A 20,167-nucleotide genomic window follows, 5' to 3' on the forward strand; every position below is an offset into this window, starting at 1 on the left:
GGTGGTGCATCGGAAGCCATTACAGTATGATTCAATGCAAACTTTGATAAAATGCATCCGATTCGACAGGAAGCTTTAAATACACTGAATGTGTTAGTGTTACTGCCGAGACACTTCAAAGCCCTGTGTCTTACAGAGGCACAATTCAACTATCTTGATTAGTGCCAATGATCTCATCTCTTTTAGAGGGGCAAAAATTCTACCTTTTTAAAGCGAGAAGCATGAACAAGACGGATAAACTTAAAACACACATTTTATTTTTAGCATGCCCATAGCCTTTGTTTTGTAGTAAGTAGGTCCACGAGTGATTGTCTTGACCATAAATGTGTTTTAGCTAAAAGCATAAACAAATATTAAGTATTGCTTTATCTAGTTGAAATTTTCAAATAAGCAGGCCCAGCCCACCAACAAGTTCTAAACCATTGCAGTTGTCCTCTTTTGTTTTATTTTTGATAATGTGTATGCACATAATTGACTCACTGTGGCTCTCGAAGGACATCCCCATCAAATTTGACACGGTCTCCAAACATCTCTCTCAATTTTTTCTTATCCAGAGTCCATTCTCCATCACCAACCTCTAAAATGTTATTGCCTCTTAAATCCAATAATTGCAATGAATCCGATAGCTCTCTTATAGTGTCTGGTAGTGTCTCGAGTTCATTATTCCTAAGACCCAGCGCATTTAGATTCTTTAGCTTTCCTATCTCAGCTGGTAATAACTTTAGTTTGTTATTACCGAGAAGCAATACTTTTAGATTCTTCAGCTTTTCTATCTCAGACGGTAATGACTCTAGCTTATTACTACCAAGAAGTAGTATTTGCAGATTCTTCAGCTTTTCTATCTCAGATGGTAGTGTCTCAAGATTGTTACGATTGAGATGCAATATCTTTAGATTCTCCAGCCCCTTTATCTCAGCTGGTAATGATTCAAATTCGTTATAACTGAGATCCAAGTGCTGCAGATTTTTCAACTTTTCTATATCTGCTGGTAATAACTTTAGTTTGTTACCACGGAGGTATAGTTCCTGCAGATTCTCCATCCCTCTTATTCCAGCTGGTAATAACTTTAGTTTATTATCACTCAAATCTAGTTCGTGTAGGCTCTTCAGATTTCCTATTTCATATGGTAGTGTCTCAAGATTGTTACCATTGAGATGCAATATCTTTAGATTTACCAGATCTCCTATCTCAGATGGCAGCGTCTTGAGCTTGTTATTCTTGAGATTCAGCTTTTCTAGCTTCACTAGTCTCTTAATATTGCTGTCAATAGATGTAATGCCTTGGAAAGGTATGGCTATTTCAGTTTCATTCTCAGGGTACTTTTCAAAACTGTAGTGCAAGAAATGTACTCCTTGTTCTTCAGTCCCAGGTCCTTCAAGTGGATTAGGCTTTTGAACGCTCCCAGGATTTGTGTCATTGCCAGAGCTCTGGAGCATAGCTCCAATGAATACAATCAGATTACATATTGTTTTGTATGTCTTTCTAATTCTTGCCATATTCATTAGGGTATGAGTTAAAAAATTTTAAATTAATTAAATTAATTAGAATTTTGATCGAAAAATCAGTTATAAGTTTAATTGCAAACAAGACAGCCATTGCTGTCAGCATACAACATCAAATGTGCTGGAAACTCTTTGTGAGTAAATTCTGTCACTTAAAAATAGTGTATTGACAGGTGTTAAGCATATCACACCAGACGGTACTAGGATGTGAGTTCTTGGATATACCAACGTTAGTGCGGCTTGTAATGCACAATAAAATACCCTAAAGATGTATTGTTTTGTGAAGCTCAGTAAGCTTTATTTATACTCTTTCTTAAATCAGTTCAAAAAAGTTTTGCTGTCAATTATCCAAAATTTGCAGTGTAATTGCCAAACACTTGACCTATCTAATGACCATACTATACCGTCTTAAGTATGCCAATTCTTCTAGTTCAAGCATGTCAGTCTGCATCTTAGTCCACTGTTCTTGCTTTAAAAGTTCAGAGTATCTGATGGCTTCCAAACTCTTTGTGATTTGGAACGTTTAGCTCATAGAGTTGAGTCCTAATTCATTGCCACAAGATAATCTCTCGATGTTCAGATTTATGTCTTTTATTTTGTTATTTTGAATATCTCCAAATATCGACAACAGCAGTTAAACTGAGACTGTTGGACAACACTTGGCTTTCTAAATCTCTCATGGCAACACTATATGCATAAAAAGTCCTCTTAATTTCGCATTTGAAGTGCTGGTCTTTAGTTTTAGTCAATTCCCGTTCCAGATTACGAGGTCCTCTGAATATCTGCGCCAGTTTGTCTTCACAGCTTCTTTCTTCTTTTAAAAGTTTTTGAAAATTTTTACACCCACATGGAAAACATAAAGTTATTCAACCTCTATCCATACACAGAAGTAAAGGTAAGCGATGAGACACTTGTTCCATTTATCAACGTGTCGGCACCAGGAATATTTCCTCATACATGCACCAAGATTAACCTTGGCCGATTTGGAAAGGCTAAGACAAGCATTGTAGAGCGGTTTGCTGTCCATCTTATGCAACATGGAAGAAACTCTGGAAAGAAAAGACTGGTTATAAGACTGTTTAGAGAGGCCTGCGTCATCATGCATAAACTGACCAAGGAGAACCCAGTTCAACTGCTTGTCGACGCATGTATAAATGCGGGCCCAAGAGAGTCATCGTCACGAGTGGGAAGAGGAGGAAATATGAAAAGAACGTCTGTAGATGTTTCTCCTTACAGGAGATTGAATATTGCACTGAGGCTTCTGGCTGAAGGCATTAGGACCACAGCTTTCAAAAACAAGAAGACTATGCCCGAGATCATTGCTAACGAGATAATGGCAGCAGCAAAGAACAGTCAGAACTCCTATGCTGTCAAGAAAAAGGAGGAAATTGAAAGAGTGGCCAAGTCTAATCGTTAAATTTTTTATATTTTCATTTTATACTTTACATCGCTGCCGTTATGATCTGTTTAGTGTTATATATCCATGCTTGATAGCGTGAAGTGGGATTGCGCAAATGTTATTGAAGAGGGTTTTCAAACTAGCATATTTTTAGCTTGGTGGTCGGCATTTATTCTACAGTTGACATTATTCTCGATTTCGTACTACAAGTAAACAAATCTTTTCCTTCTTGCACTCGAGCATATACAACTGCACACATGTTGTAAAAATACTATTTATTCTTAATTTAGACTATCTGCACGACCTTTTCGCTGCATTCTTGCACCCCCTTTCTGCCAAGTTGGTGCACAGTCAAACGTCTCATTCCTCCTTTGTCCTCCCTATTGTTTGCAAAATTCACCACCCTGCAAATGTCAACAAATGAGTTGATAAACAAGTTAAAGGCCCAGCAGGATGCTTTGCCATCAATAAAAGAGCTCAAGGTCGGAACTGAATCGTTTGAGCCTATCTTCTCAATCGCAAGTACAATTCTAAAAACAAAATCCCTTATCGATGAAGGTACTGATCCCATTTTCACTGAATTACTGTTGCCCCATCTAGCAACAACCTTTGGGCCACCACTTATTGCTAACGCAATCTATCCCCGATTCAAATTTTCACAACGCGATCTGGTCGTCTACCTTATTGGCTTTATTCTGTCGCTGTTTGTTCACTCAAATAGCTTCCTAATGTTTTTTATCAAAGAAGTACCATATGTTTCCAGGTTTTTCTCTCTTGTAAAAATGAAGAACTCAACAGAAGACACTTTTCTGATGTTCTGTTGGGTTATCACCTGTGACATTGCGGGACAGTTTATATCGAAATTGACTTTCAAGAAAAAATTCAAGGTCAAGACACTAGATCTCCTGAAAATGGTAGTTGTTTACGGCGGAGTGCTTGCTCTTAGACAGTACAGGATGCCTGACTATTACGTTATTGTTGTGGCTAATATTGTGCCTTTGAGCATAAAAGCAGTTGAATATTTAAAGAAAGTACCAGCGATGAAGATAAAACACACAGAATGTATTAAGGAAGAAGACAAGAAAGCTCCAATTAGGAAGGCACCCAAGAGGAAAGCAAGTCTTTCTGCAAAACTTGAAAAAAGTAAATGAAAAACTCATCACAGTTGTATTTTATACTGTCTTTGGATTAGACGTCTTTTTTATATAGATAGTGTTGTTGAAAGTTACACTTAGCAAAAACTTTGGCAATCTAGCAATCACTATATCCAAAAAACATTATTTAATTGTAAATCTTGAATCCAATAAATTCAGCATTCTGATGCAAACATCTTCTGCAAAGATTAATATCGCACATTCTATTAAACCCACGATGGTTGTTGCATCTTCTACATCTTCTCTGTCCTTTTCCACCGTGAACTGCATGTGAATTTGGAAGCTCTTTCTCTACATCAGATCTTACTTTCAAATCGTGTGGCATGGGTGCAAAATTTTTTAAAATTTTAACAGAAGGAGACTGAGCTAAACAATAGAAGAAGCTCAAAAATAAATATGGAGGTGCCACGGGTGAGCTCTAATAAAACTGCCTACATTTCAAGCGCTATCTGTGCATCGTGGACAAAATAAACGCTGCAACTACGTGCCCTTGGATAGCCACACGGCAATTGAATGGCCCATTTCTATTGCCTTGATGCTGTTTACTGTCTGAAACTTTACCTTAAATAATTGTCGAAACAAAAAACAATGGTTTTGGTAGAAACTGAGAAGGAAAATACAATAACTCTGAAAGATTGCATACAGTACTTTCTTATACTTATCGTTATCCTTTTGCTTACATTAGTATACGATACAATTAAAACTAAGATCAAAAAAATACTTCAAGGACATCAAAATGGAAGCTCAAAGGAAAATTCAAGTAAATAGAGAGCATGGTCTCTGATGCATTTAAAGAGTGATTTGCCGCTGCACAAGCACAAAAGTACAATTTGCTGGCTTCTTGCTGGGAAGCATTGTAAATCAGCCAATGGTTCTTCGCTATTTGTAACTAAAATAATAAATAGAGAAAATTATACCCATCCATGATTTGCATTCTAAAGCTCATAGCAGTCCTTCATCCAAAGAATGTAGTGTGCAGAGATACATCTAATATTCAAAGTGAGGAGATCTCAAATGGGCCCTTTGAAATCTCCAAGCAAGCTCTGTTCAAGTATGAAACTGGGGATATCTCCGGAGCACAGAAAATATTCTCAGAAAACTGGAGCAAGTTTTCTTCAATAGAGCTGTTTCAAACGAGCTATCTTTCCTTTCTTCTTAAAACCGGACAGTACCAGAAGATGTTTGAACTAAAAAATATTCAAGGTGAAAAAAACATTGAAATGCTGCAACAAGCTAAAGAGTGCTTGAGAAAGCTACTGTCAAACGATCCTAAGCAGATACTGTCTCTCATAGAGATATCTCCCGACTCCCTGGAAGCTAACAGTGCTGTTATCAAGCAACTCATTAAGTCCGGCGATGTTCGCAAAGCTCAGCAGTATCTGGTGCAGCTTGAAAAAGTATATCCGCGGAACAATGAAGTCCTGAATCTGCGTATAATGGTTGACATATCACTAGAGAATATAGGCAGCGCTATGGATGCTTTGAAAAGAGCTGATTTCAATCTACATACAACCTTCAAAACACTATATACAACCGTTCAATCGATTCTCAGCATATCCGACATTGACATGAAGCTGAATAGACTCCTGGGAATGTATCGAGAGCTGTATGGCCTGCAGTTCAGCTCCCCAGACACGTTTGGATTGTTTTCGTATCTCTATAGATTTACCCTGAGAAAAATTGTAGAGATAGGATGTGACAGTCTTAAACCTGTGGAGTCATTTGCTAGATTGCTCCTAAAACTAGAAAAGAACGAATTTTCAATATTTTACTATATTAAATCACTAATTATAGATAGAAAATTGAAGACGGCGCTTGATGAGCTAGCCAACTATGACAAGGAGCTGGGCCACAATGCAAAAAATAGTCTCAAGCAATTTGTACAGCAAATGCAGAGTAAGATTGACGAGGAAGAAAAGGCCAGGGAAGAGGAGAGAAGGAGGCAGAAAGAGTGGGAGCAAAGAGAACGACAGCGCTCATATGAGAGACAGGCAACAAGCAAGGCTGGACAGGACTTTCTGGGATACTACAAGGCATTGGGCGTAGACAAGGCTGTTACGGCAGATAATCTGAAAAAAGTTCATCGTAAGAAAATACGAGAGGCTACTAAAAAAGCAGCTAAAAACACTAGCATTACACAAGAGCAGAAGGATGGCGAAGCCAAGCTTATCAATAAGGCGTTCCAGATACTATCAGATCCCGAGAAGAAGAAGATGTACGATCTCGGCATAGATCCCGAGAAGGGCCCACAATATGGAGATCGCCAACACCAAGGATATGGCTATGGATCAGGTGGACCGTTCTTTGATGAAGATCAAATCAACGAAATCTTCCAATCGTTCTTTGGCGGCGGTGGAGGCAGACGAGGCGGCGGTAGATATCAGAGGAGAACCCAGTATATTTTTTTGTAGTTGCAGCCAATATCACGAAAGTTTAGTTATACGGGCACTTGTCTGAAAATACTACTTATCTTCCTGGTTTAAAATATTAAATTACAGAAATATCAATTCGTTTTTCAAGCTGTATCTTTAGTATAATTTAATAAATGCATGGACTTTTAGATAAATGAAACTAAAGAAGCAGCAATGCACATTTGGATGTTAGCCGGTTTCTGGCAGTTCTTAAATAAACCGATTCTGGTTCGCATAGTATCCTAGCTGGATTCCTGTGCTGCTCCATCGTTGATTTTTTATTCAAAGGGTGATACAAATGTAGATTTATCTTCATGCAGCTTTTTCATGTCTTCATTTTCATCCTCTTCTTTCAAAGCATATTCAGTCTCCTCTATGCCTGTCTGGAACCGAGAAATGTCGTGTGAGAATATACACTCGTCACCCTTTGAACAGCCATTTTTAGCGTAGAACTTACACAAGATATTTGGGAAGTACGGGCTGTGCTTTTTCTTTATCTTTTTTGGTGCCTCTAGAACTTCGTCCTTGTTTAAATACTTTGAAATATAGACTTTTGAATGATGGGTTGGAACATTCAGCTTCCTGAGCATTAAATGGGCTCGGTGAAAAGCAGCCTATTCGTCGGAGATGCATGCACTCTTAGTAACAAAATAAAGCACGTACAGTTACATTAAATGTGTATAATATCCAATACATCATTCCTCAATAGACTTATTGGTTAAAACGACTAATTTTAATCTTTTCTCAAGTTTTCATAAAACTCAATCATCCTTTTTACCTGTCCCTCGTCAGGCCTTTCTGTTTCATCTATTATGCTTTCTTCATTAACGCTGCCAATACCATACTCGTCTGGATTGTCTGTCATGCTGAACGAATCTGATGTATTCGGACTTTCTGAGATACCCAGCTGTTCGTTGTTAAATAAATTGTCGGCCGCTCCATCAGCATTCTCCTGCTGAGCAATCTCGCTCTTGTTTTTTCGATCACCTCTGTGCAGTATTACTTCAAACTCGCTTTTTTCAGGCATTGTAATATGAATAACAACATTTTCTGCATCATTTTTAATTTTCTTGACACTCTTTGAAGATATACTTCCCATGGACGGGATATTTGTGCTTCCCATTCCACTGGATATGCTATGCTGATCTTCATACAGCTGCGCCTTCGCCAGGTCGTTAATCATATTTGCCACTTCGCTTTCGGATGCATATGCCGTATCCTCCTGCATGCCATTCTCCGCATATTCATCTGCTGACTGGTTTATAACTATGTTACCGACATCTTGCAGCGACTTTTCAACTGGATAATTATTCACTACAAAGATGGGCTCCTGCGCATTCCTGATGGCAGCCCGATCTGTAGATCTCCGGCCTTCTGGACTGGGCATTAGATTCTTTATCATTTCAACAGGATTGGCATTATTTGTCTGCTTTTCTCCAAGGTTGTTAAGATGGCAGGCCCTGGCTAGAGTTTCATTTTCAGGCCCCAGCCCTGCTTTTGGCTGAGCAGCAGGTGGACTAATATTTAGGAACGCACCTGCTTCTTTGTTCACCATCTCTGCATTGGGAGACACTGCTGTGGTTGTGAAAAGTTGAGGCGGTATTTTCATATTGGCTGAGTCTCGGCCGGCAATGTTTGAACATGGAGCAGGAGCACAATTCATTGGTAAAAGAACGTTGTCTGCAACATTTTCTAGCTTGCTAGAGGCTGCCGTTCTTGGAGCACTATTTCCGGCCATAATGATTTTTGGCGAATAGTTGGCATTAGCCTTAGATGACAAGCTTCCAGCATTGTTTCCAGCTATGGGCAGATTGCCACTGGTTTTATTAGCTATGACGATATTAGGCAAATCTGTACTTACCTTCCTGGATGTGTTGGGCTTTAAACCAGCAGCCGACAGGTTACTCTTTATGCTCTTTCTACTATGCTCTTGCGGCTGTTCTGCAAGCTTCTGAAGCGTCTGCTGCATCTCTCTCAGACTCATTGTAGATTCCTCACCATCTTCAATATCTATTACCCTAATATTCCCCTTGTCCTTTCTTGAACGCTGTTCATTGCCTGTGCTTTCATTTTTGGTGGTAGTTTTCTCCAAACCACCATCCTTGTTTTCGTCCTCAGGCGTCATATGATCATCTGGCTCCTCGTTATTTAAAATATCAAACTGTTTCAATCTGACACAGCTGTTTTGAATGTCCATCTGAAATAAAGCGACATTATTGGACCCATCCCCTAAATCTGAAATGCTATCGATTATTTTAATCTTATATTTCTCTCTATTTCCGTCTATGTTTTTGATTGAAAACTCTGAGCCGTTGTTTTTGAGCGTGTCTTTAAGGTTTTCTAAAAACTCCGGGTTGTTTAAAGGCTCTTGAGATAGGTGTGCTGCAGAAAACTCAATAATATACTCTATCTGATCGGCATCATTCTTTGTCATAGTTAATGAGTTTATTATGAGATTTAAAATATTCACATGAGCTTGAAACAATAGGGGCCAATCGGAATCGCCCAGGGCAAGCTCTCATTTACATGTGTTCAATGGTTACCGTCCACCTCTGCATACAGTTTGCCATGGCACAATGTGCTTTTATGTCACTTTGATGCATAATTGTATTCTCGATCTTTCTATTTTTTACTTGCCTTCTTTATTTATTTACCTGTCTTTCATCTGAAAATTTTTACAAGAGCAATCTCAAGCTTGCCCTGTATATGATAAAAAGCGATAGCCCAAAGGGGGACACCATATCTGCAGAAGAAGATCAGATCACAGTAAGAAAATTCCCCAAGGGCAGCAAGTTTGGTGTTCGGGAATTTGACATTATTCTGTATTCTCTAGGAGTCGTTCCTTATTCGATAATCCGTGAATTTGAAAGTTTACCTCTGAGGATTGCAGTGAGCTTGCACAATTCCACTGAACCTGATCATTCGGGATATATTTCCACCTCACAGCCATTGCCAGCGCACTGCTTCCAGGGAAAGCCCTTGGGAGACGAGAAGGCTGATCTGCCAACAATGCTACAAACCATCGAGTGTCCCCTGAGTCAGATTCAGAACATCACTTCAAAAGCTAGCTTAATGATTAACTTGTCGGCAGACTCACTAGTTACTGTTAAAACCATAATTGAAGCCTGCATTGCAACAAGTACAAACTATGCCGACTGCTGTACAAATATCGAAGTTATAAAGCAAATATTTGCGTGCTATGGCCGAGACACAAGTATAAAAGTTATTCAGGGATGTGCCCATATTCCATTTTTAATTGATTTGGGCGTTTTTTCATTAGGAAAAATACACGAAGTCAAAGAGGTGGAGGCTACTGTAGTTTGCTCTCGGGAATGTAGCACCTTTGGCCATGCGATATTAGCGTATGAAAGCAATACTTTTAACAGTCTCAGATATAACTATGAAACCCAGGCATATGAAATCCTCTTGCACGATCCGACAGATTTTATACTAACAAAAAGCAGACACTATTTCAGAAAAAAAGGCATATCCCATGCCAGATCTAGTGCTTACGTAAGTATCAGATATATCTTTGTGTTTTTAATTTACTTTTTTATTGTATCGATGTTTTCACATTTCACAATTACAAAGAAGTATATTTCATTATATAAAAAGGCACGAGCTGGCGTAGGCAGCAATGTATCCAGCAGCATAGCCAAAATAATTTTCAGCGGAAATGCAACCAAGCACGATAAGCATGTTAAAATGACTATCACGGCATCCAAACAAAAAAACGACATCTCTGCAATTTGTCTTTCACAAATAGCTGCAACGCTTATTGAAGATACAGTAGTATCAGAAACAGGAGTGCTAACACCAGCAATAGCTCTACATGAGACAAGAATAATAGAAAGATTAGCATACAAACACATAAAGTTTCAATATTTCTATTCGGAGTAGGAAATGCATTGTACCGTAAAGGTATTTGCTATTCTTCCAAAATTTAACTATTAGCCTATCAAATACACCTTCATGCAAAATGATTGAGAACCCGCTTCTTATCTTCTGGCTGCCGTGTCATCAGGTATGTTATCATGTCCTCTTTTATCTGCTTGTTATACTTTACTATCCAAGATGCTTCTCTCATATTTTCCAGTACTTCTAACAGTCTTAAATTTTCTGCATTTTGCTTTGATGAAAGTTCCTTGATCTGTTCCACACTTAAATTTGCTGCTCTTATAATGCCTGCTCTGGCCTCAAATGCAATGTTAGATGACCCAGTTTCTGTGCTGTTTTTTATAAATTCTTTTACAAGATGCTTTTGCTCTATGAAGCTTTTGGACGATGTCGAAATCGCCAGCTTTTCGATTGGCTCAAAGACAGTGTTTATCCAATCCCTTACAAACCTGTTTTTATCTTTTAGATTGATCTTTTCCATCAAGTTTACTAGCTCAGGCAAGTAGAATATGCTACTTCCCAGACTCAGTGCTATCCTTGCTCTGGTAAACTCACTCTTTGGGATGTCCTGTCTGTATTCGCGGTACAGCTCTTCTTTTTCTCTATTAATCGTCTCTTGGATATCTAGATTTTCATATACTGCTTCATATATCCTGCCGATCATCTGCCGATACTGTTTGTCTAACATAGGATCATGGATCGCCTTTCCCTTTAGGGCTCCAATACATTTTAATATTTGATCTTGTTTATCTCTTATTAGTTCCTTAAAGATGAAAGATTCATCACTTTGGATTAAATTTAATCTTTTTATCAGAAAGTTTTTCATGGGCCCCCTTTCATTGATCGTTTCGCTAAGATTGAATACCTTCGCCGCATTATCCACATGCAAAAGTATGTTTTTCTTGACGTCCAAAATGCTATCAACTATCCCACGTACTTCGTTTTTGTTCATCTTGCCTGTGCCTATTTTAAAGGTGAGTGCGTCTATTGGAATATATGACTCATATAAAATGACTTTTAGTGGATCATAGCGTAAAGTGCAGGGATCGGTGTATTCTATGTGAGGTGTAGTGATTGGCGAAAGTAGGGCAGAGTATAAAAGCCTTGAAAATCCCATTTGTCTCTGTGATGTGTGGAAATATAAAAGTGTTTCATGCTAGTTTGAAAATGAAACAAAGTCTCCAGCGACAGAGAGTATTAAATCGGTACAAATAGAAACATCCTGGCCATTCTAAATAAGCTTACCAACAACAGAGATCAAATAAGAGGCGTGATTTGTTGGTGACTGTAGATAGATCTAGCATATACACAAATATATAGAGATTTTAGCAAATTAACTCCGTAATGGAGTAAACCATATAGTGTAATATCAAACCACAGCATTAGATGAATATGAAGACACAAGTACATTCAATCATAAATTTACTAATGCTGCTCAGACAAATTTTCTGCTGCTTTTGTGGAATTTTTTGTCAGATTTGTTCCTGCCGAATGACCGATTGTCAAATTTACCTTTTTGCTTTGGAAAATTAAGCTTTTTTTTAGAATTGGCACCATTCTTATCTTTTACCGCTCTCTTTTTATCGTTGCTTTCTTTGTTTTTTTCAACTTCTTCTCTTGGAAGAAACCTGTCCTTGAAAATGAACTTATCCTTGTATGCCTCAAACTTGGAATTGGCAGTGAAATCCGCAGCCTTCCTGCTTGGATCTAGCTTAACTGATACATAAACATCGTCCACCGGACCGAAAACTTCGTCTATTTTGCCAATTTGCTGCTTCTCAAACAGTACTGGTGCATTTGGATATGGAATGTCTCGGTGTCCAAGCTTTAAGACCAGCAGATCACCCGCAGGGTGAACGAGTGTGCCTAGATGGACGCTTTCGGTTGTGAAGGACTTCTGGACACTGTGGCGCTTCTGGTTTGCAAACTTTGCCATTCGGTAAAAATTTTCAAACAAAAAATAAAAGCCAGTTAAAATATGAAATGGCAAGGCCAGAAGGAGAGATGCACATTTATATCAGGCATCTATTTAGCATTCTTGAGCTAAAACACTGTAACGTTGTCTTAATACACCCTCTTCTTCTTTGCATTAATATCCTTGTCTTCCGGAATATATTCCATTGAAAACAATCCACTCTTCAAATTAGGTGCTCTAATTAAATTTTCTTGATCCGCCTGGGAAAGTGGCTTGGAGTTGACTTGGTCGGCCGTAGACTGCAGAAGAGCTCTTGGAGGTGCTGGAACAAAGTGCTTGCCTATTTTTGTTTGCAATGCAAGCTTCAAATCCTTGCCTGCTATTACATTTCTCTCGCAAAGTTTGGCATACAAAAGCGCATCCTCGAGAACATCACACGAGTATTTGTATGCAAATTCCAGCAGCTGTACAATTACTTTTGGTTCACATTCCTCTATCCCCAGGGACCTAAGAATGATTGAGATTACCTTTGCGTCTCTTGGAGCTAGATTTTCATTGCTCATAGCACGGATGGGTCAAAAGTAATCTACCAAATGAAACACATGTAAGCAAGTTGCCTGTGGATTATGTTCAACACATAACGGTATATTGTTTTCGACTATTGCCTCCAATCCTAATGCCGTGAGACCTTAATTAAACAGTATTATAGATACACACCCTTAACTTATCGTTTTATATTAAATGCGAATTTTATGCAGAAGCATCTTGGTCATTTTAATCGATGCTTGTGTCTTAGATAACAGCTGTAAAGTCTATTAAGTTTTTATTTGAACCTCCTTTCATTGAAATACATAAAAATTACACACCCCACTTATGAAACAAAACCTTCACGTATCTTGCCAGCTACAAGCATCTAGGACCACTACAGATTATAATCAAAGACCTTGGCGCCACCGTGGTGTCCATTCTGGGAATTAGAACGTTCAACTTTTCAAGATTGCCAAAAAGCAGAAATAACAAATACACAATCCTTAAACTTGCGCTTAGAAGCTACCTCAATTTATTTATCGATAATTTTGATAATCTGGATTCGGATCAAAAGCAGCAGTCCAAAGCTGAATCAAAGCGGGGGAATGATGGCGGACTAATGGGGTTTATTATGCGTTTTGTGTCGACCCTAACGCTGGATAGTGCGGATCCTATTGAAAAGCTAAAGGGATTGATTTCAAAAGACCATAAGCATTTTGATTATGAAGACATTGGAAACTTCATGGAGGTTGGTGGTTGTGATAATATTTTAGACATATTTCATATTCCGGTTTTGGTTCAGTTTGAAAACTTTGAGCAGGATTTTGAAAATGAATTATTTTCAGACAACCAAACTTTAGCAATTTCTGAAAAGGAAGTGTATTCACTCAAGATTCATCATAAGCCTATTGAAAACCATGAAAAGAATAGAATTTTAAAAAACTTTATTGTTTCTGAGATAAGCTTTTATCGTCAACTGAAAGAGTACCAAGATGAGAGCTTTAAGAATATTGTAAAGATATACGAGGAAATTGCTGAAAGTCTGTTAAAACAATTCTTTAATGCAGACCTGACAAATATTACAGCATTATTTGATAATGCCGAAAATCCCCCAGCGATTTCATCCAGCTGCATCGCCAAGATATATCTGGACAACTTTGACTCGTTCTTTACATATTTTAGCTTTATTACTGCGTTTGAGCGTGTGCCAGCTGACAATTACGATTTGAAGATGAAAATGACAGATGTCTTGACCAAGTTAACAAGCTATTCTAAAGCTTTCAATAATATTTGTGAAATAGATGACACAAATGAAGCCAGAGAACTCTCCCTGAAGTTTTATAGATTAAACAGTCTCTTGAATGAGCATTCTGAGAAGCATCACTTAGCATCATTCAACAACCTTAGAAAGATGCTTTCAAAGAAAAATTCTATCCTTGAAAACGAAGATATCTTGTGTGCAGTAAACTGTACAGACCTAAATGCAGATGCTAGATATAGAATACTGCTATTTACCAATCATATAGTTGTGGTCGATAAACATAACGATGCAAAGATGACCTCTAGAATACACAATGTTGACATCGTACTCTACAACAAGTTCCTATACTTGATTTTGCCCGAAAATATCAAACCTCTCCTTCAATTCCAGAAAATAGCGAAGGAATATAAGCTTGACCAAGACAACACTTCTATTGTTGCATTTAGATCGTTTAACAGAGAGGCTACTGAAAATTTCCGTGAGAGGTATTACCAGGCAAAGTATAAACTCAAAAAGAGGGATGGATATTTCTATTGCTTCTTACATCCCACAGGCCATACTTGTGAAGACAGCTTGGATAAAAGTACCAGTGATTTCTCAACTGATACCTTTCATGATAGAATTGTTGTCTCTAGTCTTGGAGACCCAGAACCTGATCAAGGTATTCATCGGAATGTAAATAATGAAGAAATGGTGCATTGTGTAAAAATAGAGGACTACTGTTTTCGAGTCGGTGGAATCGAGAAACTTACACAAAAGGAGCTTTTAGAGCGAATAAACGAGAAGGTTAAGCAGAAACGAATAGAGGTGATGAATATTTCCAAGAATCTCAACACAATCATGGCAATAATAAAGCATGCGGATGAAAGTAGATTAAAGCTCACCAACATAGATGTGTATCCTGAAGACGAGGTGATGTTCCAGAGAAAAAGAGAAGTTTTTGAGCAAATCTGTAGCACGATTTTGAAGTCAAGTAACGAGCCGGACCAAATGAAATATTCAGTGGAGAATATTGTACAGCTGTTGGAAGAATCAATCATCAACGAATGCAGTGACGCAAATAAGCATTACAATAGAGTGTACTACACGTTACTGTATTCCCAATCAGGCACCGAATGTATATCCTACTTACCAAGTTTGGAGGATAAGATAGTGTTGCTGTGCATGTTGGTACACAGAAACCTGTACTATTTCTTTGATTCCGAGGATCTGGAAAGGTTAAATGAAAATACGATTCATTGGGACCCAGCTGAGAAAATGAGGGGGTTCAAGAGCTATACGTTGGAGTATTTCAAAAAAATTATTTCTGTCATCAAACACCTTCGTTATATTGGCAAGGACGTATATAAAGAGATGCTAGTCCGAGTGATGCTCGCAAAGCCCATCATTTAAGCTATTAAACAATACAATCCCATGTGGATTTGTTAAAATATACTGCTCACTGGCTGCTCTCATCTATCCTCTTGCCTTTGAAACATCCCTCAAATATCCTGTCAAGCTCCAAATCTATTCTTGGTCCAATCTCAGACACGCCTTTAATCAAATAGTTTCTGATAGATACGACTCCGTTCAAATAAAAGAAACATAGCGCCCGCTCTTTCTGAACATCCTCCTTGCATTTAAATGCAGTTTCTAGCGCCGTTTTGGCTATTTTTAATTTTTCATTTTCTTCAAAATCCTTTGTAAACAGAATCACGTGTCCTGCATTCTTGTGGTAGTTATTGATGGTAGATAGATCAAATACACTTTGGTGTGACAGGATACCAAATTTCAGTGTTACTGACGGAGTTGCTATCCAGAGTCTGCGTGCCCTTTTGCTTATTTCAAAAAATACTGTGTTTTTGCAGTCATTCACATCCATGTATTTCACAAGAAGAGACACCTCCTTCCTAACATCAAAATTATTCTCTACAACGGAGTCTATCATGTTGCTCAGGTCTTTGATGGTGCTTTTTGTTGCTGGATCGGCTCCTTTTGTAGCTACGAGCATCGTTGACATAGGAGGCGAAAATTTTTCCAAATAAAAGCAAAGTGAATAAAAATGCCACAAGGCTATTATTTGAGTGAGCATTATATAAAATCATGAACACTACAAGGCTAGAACTTTGCATTCTCTATCGTATTCATCGTAATATCCAAACATTCCCAGTTAATGCAAACCACTTTACTTCTTTCCTGCCCTTGGAATGAAGAGTAAACTCTTGAAATTTCACGAAAGCTGTGCTCAAGAATACAATGAGCTTCTCAAACATTTTAATCTTCTCTTCTATGGATATGGATGCAAAGAAAAAATACTCGAGAGGCTTTTTCCAAAGGCTAAGAGATTCAATATGCGCTTTTCGTCTCCAAAATCCATTGCCGAGGATCTTCTACTACAGGGCTATGGAAGTAGTCCCGAATCAACCATAAACGACATTGATAACTGGCTGGCCTCACGTGGCATGATGCTTTGTCTTGTGTTGCTCAACTTTAGAGTTGAGAACAGAGAGTTCTCAAGTCTCAAAAACATCAAAATTATTGCAACTATTGAAAGCATCGATATTAAATTTGAGCTAGAAGACCTTGAAACATTCAACTTCATATTCAGAGATCTTACCACGTTTGAGGATTACGAAGAAGACACCATCGATATTGAATTGCTTGAGAACAGGGTGCAAAATGTCCTTATGGTATTGAATAATCTATCAGCCAAATCAAAGGCAGCATTCAAAGCACTTTTGAAGCAGGGCAGTTGCACAACCCACACGCTATACGATGCAGTTAAAAAAGACCTATTCCTTACAAAATCTGCCTCGCTGATTGATCTTCTAAAGGAGTTTGTTGATCACAAAATTATCAAAATTCATGAAAACAGAATCATAATATTCCTGAATAAACAGGAGGTGAAAAAAGTCCTGGAAGATCCAGTATTGGCAAGGTAACATGCTGCATCTCACATAATTATTTGAACTTATTAAAGACCAGAGTATGCTTGATCTGCGATATCCATGAATAAGCAACCCCTATCTAAGCTGTCTTCACTGACAAATCCTTTTCATTGTGTTAACAAAAATACGGCGTTTCAAAGATGATTAAAGTTAGATACAGATACCTTACCAAAGTTGGGGCTAATTTAAAAACAAACAGCCTGTTTCACAAGATAAATAATTCAAATGGTAAATAGCCCTACATGTTTTCAGTCTTAGTTGTCCCAACTATACTGGCAAGTTCAGAATATGCAGCTCTAACCCCGGTTGAGGAAATTCATCCCTTCAAGCTGCTGATCATTGAGGAAAAGCTAGATGAACTTATGAAATCTATAAGTAAAACTATAAAGGAGATTGAACGAAGTACAGCTGGGTGCAACAAGAATATTATGAATGATAAAATACTTAAATATGCCTGGAACTTATCAAATATCCCATTGAAGAATTTTCCCGTTTTAATAGAGCATATCGAATGCCAAATAGTTGATATTCAAAAGAGCATTGCTGATCACATTAGCAAAATAAATGAAGTCAAAGCAAGAAAGACGAAGAGCACGAAGGAGGTGAAGAGCGGTGTGAAAACGGAGCAATTTTTATTTATTGACTGTCTTTATTGTCTTATCGATTGGAGGTCGAGAAAGAAATTTGGAAGACTGTTTGATCCAAAAATCTTAATATTTATAAAAAAACTCGAAAACAAGGCTGCTTATAAAGTGTATTGTTTAAAAAATGAGATTGAAGACATAAAACAAAAGATACGCGATGTTTTAAAGAAGAATGTCGAGTTTGTTGACGAGCATTTAATCGAGACATCAAAGGAAAAGAAAAAGGACGAGGAGGACATTGTTTACAGCAATGGAGACAACACCAAGCTAATAAGTGTCAACTTGATGCCATTGCTTGGCCAGTGCCTTGAACTATGTTTATTTGTGGCTGTCTTGAGGGGCTTTGTGGAGATTTTGAACAAGTATGGACTACCGCCTGATTTTAAGTACAAAATTATGAAAAGTGGCAGTGTTGAAAAAGAATTGAAGAAATTGAAGAGGAAAAGTAAGGAAGAAAACATCCATGATATGGTAGCCATCGTAGATCTGCCATTTTAAAGCACATGATAGAGGTGCATAACCAAAGGAAAATGACCGTATGGGCCGCATTAGTATTAAATAGCCAACTATTAAGTTTCAATGTCTTGCTGCCAGTAACGCTTATTTAAGATTAGCATTCCCAGATTTGTTTGTTATTTCAGCACTTTTATTATTTGATGTTAATTACATGACCCTGTTCAGTTTCAAAAGCTTGTCTTTGTCTTCAACAGTCTTGCAGATTATTGGAATCGACGTCCCACACCTTATTGCCTTGTTTAATTCACAGGAGACATCCACCAAAATATAGCAGCTCTTATGCACAACCAACAAGCAATCTCTACAGCAGTATGCCTGATTTACGATTCCATATAGCACTTCGTTGCAGTGCTCACACAGTGTTCCTTTTGCAACTGTCGTCTCATAAAATAGGTGGCTCTTAAACTCATAAACCTTTTCGCAGTCATCAATACAACTATCAACTATTGTTGACTTCTTGGCCCTTTCTATTTCTATCTTTAGCTCCTCTATTTTCTTCAACGACCCCTTCATCTGTAGCTCAGCTTCCTCTTTACTCTTTCCTTCAAGAACTACCAGTAGATCTCTGAGCCCTTTTCGAATCTTTTCTTCTTTTTCCAGGTCTGTCTCCAGTGCCTTTAAGCTTCTTCTTGATCCTGAGCCTGATGAACATCCAACTGGCTCTTTCAGGAAAAACATCTGCAAAGACAGCGACCTTCGCTTTTCGGACAGGTGGTGCAGCTCGTTGTTCTTCAATTCTCGCACAAAGACCGTATTAATCAGATACTCTTTGCTGTCCACCTTCATTGTCCCATTCTCTATTGAAATTTCCACTTCTTTGTTTGATAAGGCATTTACAGTCTTTACAACAAAGTTATTGAACGATCTTGAGGCTTCTTTCAAAGATTTTTTGAGAACTTTAATCTCTTCTTCCAACTTTCTTCTTAAAACTAGCTCATTCTCGATCTTCTGTTCGTATTCTCTAATTTCACTCTTTTGCATTCTCAGCTGTTTTTTCAAATCCTCCAAACTTTTATTTTCGTTCTCCTTCTGCGAGCTGGCGATAATCTCATTTGATAGATTCTGGTTCTGTTTATAAAGCCAATATGCTGTCTCCTTTATTTCATCAAGCCTGTCTGTGAATTTAAATCTCTCTATTGATTTTTTAATATCTTTCAGATCTTCTGCTATCCCAGCAATATTAATCCCTTCCGATCTATCAGAGGAAGCCACCCCTAGTTTCTCCACAATATCCGTCCTTATTTGTTGCAAATGCTCCTTGGCCATTTTAATCTCTGTTTGTATTTGCTCAAGCACTGCTTTCTTTACAGATATTTGATCAAGAGTACCTTGTAGACATTGGTTGAGCGACGACAGCTGGGAAGATAATTCGTATTTGTTGCTCTGAAGTTCATTTACCATGTTCGTTAGATCGCTAAGCTCATTTATTTTGCACTGTATTGTTTTGGTGATTTCACTTAGCTTTGCTTTCTCACTTGGATGGCCCTCGATTTCCATCACGGCTCCAGACACAGTTGTGCCATCGTCATCGCAACTTTTGCACACACTGTCATTTGATACCACCCGATCTATTTGAGCTACACTGGATCCCGAACTTTTGTTGCTGATAACATTGTACGACTCTACAATAGAACTTAAGATATTAGAGACATGGTCAGGATCGTGTGTAAATCCTATAAAATTGAGAAACCCACTTTTAGCTGCACTTGTGTCCGGACTAAAGTCAGTATCAACAAAGTTACTGATGTCATCATCATTTGAAACATGGGGCTTGAATGGCGGATCTAGCTTTCTTAGATTGTCCCAGTCTATTTCCTTGAAAAAGCTATGGGTTTTAATCTCCTCAAACCCATATCTTATCTCCTTTCTGCATATTAAATTACTAATCAGGTCTTTAAATTCATCAGAAATCCCTTCTTCAAACTGAAAATCTATGCTTTGGATCTTTGAATATGTTTCCTTGAGCGAGTTTGAGTAAAATGGTGTTATTCCATAAAACATCTCATATAAAAT

At 38.0% G+C, this 20,167-nt stretch overlaps 16 protein-coding genes across 16 annotated transcripts; 7 read left to right on the top strand and 9 right to left on the bottom strand.

Moving 5' to 3' along the window:
* Nucleotides 1–476: 476 nt before the first annotated feature.
* VICG_00291 (uncharacterized protein) lies at nucleotides 477–1,502 on the bottom strand (the record flags this gene model as incomplete). Its single annotated transcript, XM_007603682.1, has 1 exon — nucleotides 477–1,502. The coding sequence occupies one exon, from the start codon at nucleotides 1,500–1,502 to the stop codon at nucleotides 477–479; it is 1,026 nt and encodes a 341-aa protein (XP_007603744.1).
* An 847-nt stretch (nucleotides 1,503–2,349) lies between these two features.
* Nucleotides 2,350–2,919, top strand: VICG_00292 (ribosomal protein S7; the record flags this gene model as incomplete). The annotated part of the gene is made up of 1 exon (XM_007603683.1): nucleotides 2,350–2,919. One exon carries the CDS (start codon nucleotides 2,350–2,352, stop codon nucleotides 2,917–2,919), a length of 570 nt encoding a protein of 189 aa, XP_007603745.1.
* Nucleotides 2,920–3,311: 392 nt separating this feature from the next.
* On the top strand, nucleotides 3,312–4,052 carry VICG_00293 (uncharacterized protein; the record flags this gene model as incomplete). The annotated part of the gene is made up of 1 exon (XM_007603684.1): nucleotides 3,312–4,052. The coding sequence occupies one exon, from the start codon at nucleotides 3,312–3,314 to the stop codon at nucleotides 4,050–4,052; it is 741 nt and encodes a 246-aa protein (XP_007603746.1).
* Nucleotides 4,053–4,182: 130 nt separating this feature from the next.
* Nucleotides 4,183–4,380, bottom strand: VICG_00294 (uncharacterized protein; the record flags this gene model as incomplete). The annotated part of the gene is made up of 1 exon (XM_007603685.1): nucleotides 4,183–4,380. One exon carries the CDS (start codon nucleotides 4,378–4,380, stop codon nucleotides 4,183–4,185), a length of 198 nt encoding a protein of 65 aa, XP_007603747.1.
* Nucleotides 4,381–4,978: 598 nt separating this feature from the next.
* Nucleotides 4,979–6,466, top strand: VICG_00295 (uncharacterized protein; the record flags this gene model as incomplete). The annotated part of the gene is made up of 1 exon (XM_007603686.1): nucleotides 4,979–6,466. One exon carries the CDS (start codon nucleotides 4,979–4,981, stop codon nucleotides 6,464–6,466), a length of 1,488 nt encoding a protein of 495 aa, XP_007603748.1.
* Nucleotides 6,467–6,744: 278 nt separating this feature from the next.
* On the bottom strand, nucleotides 6,745–7,056 carry VICG_00296 (uncharacterized protein; the record flags this gene model as incomplete). Its single annotated transcript, XM_007603687.1, has 1 exon — nucleotides 6,745–7,056. One exon carries the CDS (start codon nucleotides 7,054–7,056, stop codon nucleotides 6,745–6,747), a length of 312 nt encoding a protein of 103 aa, XP_007603749.1.
* Nucleotides 7,057–7,199: 143 nt separating this feature from the next.
* On the bottom strand, nucleotides 7,200–8,900 carry VICG_00297 (uncharacterized protein; the record flags this gene model as incomplete). The annotated part of the gene is made up of 1 exon (XM_007603688.1): nucleotides 7,200–8,900. One exon carries the CDS (start codon nucleotides 8,898–8,900, stop codon nucleotides 7,200–7,202), a length of 1,701 nt encoding a protein of 566 aa, XP_007603750.1.
* A 272-nt stretch (nucleotides 8,901–9,172) lies between these two features.
* On the top strand, nucleotides 9,173–10,366 carry VICG_00298 (uncharacterized protein; the record flags this gene model as incomplete). The annotated part of the gene is made up of 1 exon (XM_007603689.1): nucleotides 9,173–10,366. One exon carries the CDS (start codon nucleotides 9,173–9,175, stop codon nucleotides 10,364–10,366), a length of 1,194 nt encoding a protein of 397 aa, XP_007603751.1.
* A 70-nt stretch (nucleotides 10,367–10,436) lies between these two features.
* VICG_00299 (uncharacterized protein) lies at nucleotides 10,437–11,480 on the bottom strand (the record flags this gene model as incomplete). The annotated part of the gene is made up of 1 exon (XM_007603690.1): nucleotides 10,437–11,480. One exon carries the CDS (start codon nucleotides 11,478–11,480, stop codon nucleotides 10,437–10,439), a length of 1,044 nt encoding a protein of 347 aa, XP_007603752.1.
* A 318-nt stretch (nucleotides 11,481–11,798) lies between these two features.
* On the bottom strand, nucleotides 11,799–12,299 carry VICG_00300 (uncharacterized protein; the record flags this gene model as incomplete). Its single annotated transcript, XM_007603691.1, has 1 exon — nucleotides 11,799–12,299. One exon carries the CDS (start codon nucleotides 12,297–12,299, stop codon nucleotides 11,799–11,801), a length of 501 nt encoding a protein of 166 aa, XP_007603753.1.
* Nucleotides 12,300–12,427: 128 nt separating this feature from the next.
* On the bottom strand, nucleotides 12,428–12,841 carry VICG_00301 (uncharacterized protein; the record flags this gene model as incomplete). Its single annotated transcript, XM_007603692.1, has 1 exon — nucleotides 12,428–12,841. The coding sequence occupies one exon, from the start codon at nucleotides 12,839–12,841 to the stop codon at nucleotides 12,428–12,430; it is 414 nt and encodes a 137-aa protein (XP_007603754.1).
* A 395-nt stretch (nucleotides 12,842–13,236) lies between these two features.
* On the top strand, nucleotides 13,237–15,459 carry VICG_00302 (uncharacterized protein; the record flags this gene model as incomplete). Its single annotated transcript, XM_007603693.1, has 1 exon — nucleotides 13,237–15,459. A coding segment is annotated over one exon (2,223 nt), but the record flags the coding sequence as incomplete, so codon positions are not given.
* A 46-nt stretch (nucleotides 15,460–15,505) lies between these two features.
* VICG_00303 (uncharacterized protein) lies at nucleotides 15,506–16,066 on the bottom strand (the record flags this gene model as incomplete). The annotated part of the gene is made up of 1 exon (XM_007603694.1): nucleotides 15,506–16,066. One exon carries the CDS (start codon nucleotides 16,064–16,066, stop codon nucleotides 15,506–15,508), a length of 561 nt encoding a protein of 186 aa, XP_007603756.1.
* A 187-nt stretch (nucleotides 16,067–16,253) lies between these two features.
* On the top strand, nucleotides 16,254–16,988 carry VICG_00304 (uncharacterized protein; the record flags this gene model as incomplete). Its single annotated transcript, XM_007603695.1, has 1 exon — nucleotides 16,254–16,988. One exon carries the CDS (start codon nucleotides 16,254–16,256, stop codon nucleotides 16,986–16,988), a length of 735 nt encoding a protein of 244 aa, XP_007603757.1.
* Nucleotides 16,989–17,236: 248 nt separating this feature from the next.
* Nucleotides 17,237–18,136, top strand: VICG_00305 (uncharacterized protein; the record flags this gene model as incomplete). The annotated part of the gene is made up of 1 exon (XM_007603696.1): nucleotides 17,237–18,136. The coding sequence occupies one exon, from the start codon at nucleotides 17,237–17,239 to the stop codon at nucleotides 18,134–18,136; it is 900 nt and encodes a 299-aa protein (XP_007603758.1).
* Nucleotides 18,137–18,301: 165 nt separating this feature from the next.
* On the bottom strand, nucleotides 18,302–20,155 carry VICG_00306 (AGC/DMPK protein kinase; the record flags this gene model as incomplete). The annotated part of the gene is made up of 1 exon (XM_007603697.1): nucleotides 18,302–20,155. The coding sequence occupies one exon, from the start codon at nucleotides 20,153–20,155 to the stop codon at nucleotides 18,302–18,304; it is 1,854 nt and encodes a 617-aa protein (XP_007603759.1).
* Between the last annotated feature and the right edge of the window lie 12 nt (nucleotides 20,156–20,167).

Source organism: Vittaforma corneae (assembly GCF_000231115.1).
Source record: "Vittaforma corneae ATCC 50505 unplaced genomic scaffold supercont1.2, whole genome shotgun sequence".
Taxonomy (NCBI): Eukaryota; Fungi; Microsporidia; family Nosematidae; genus Vittaforma; species Vittaforma corneae.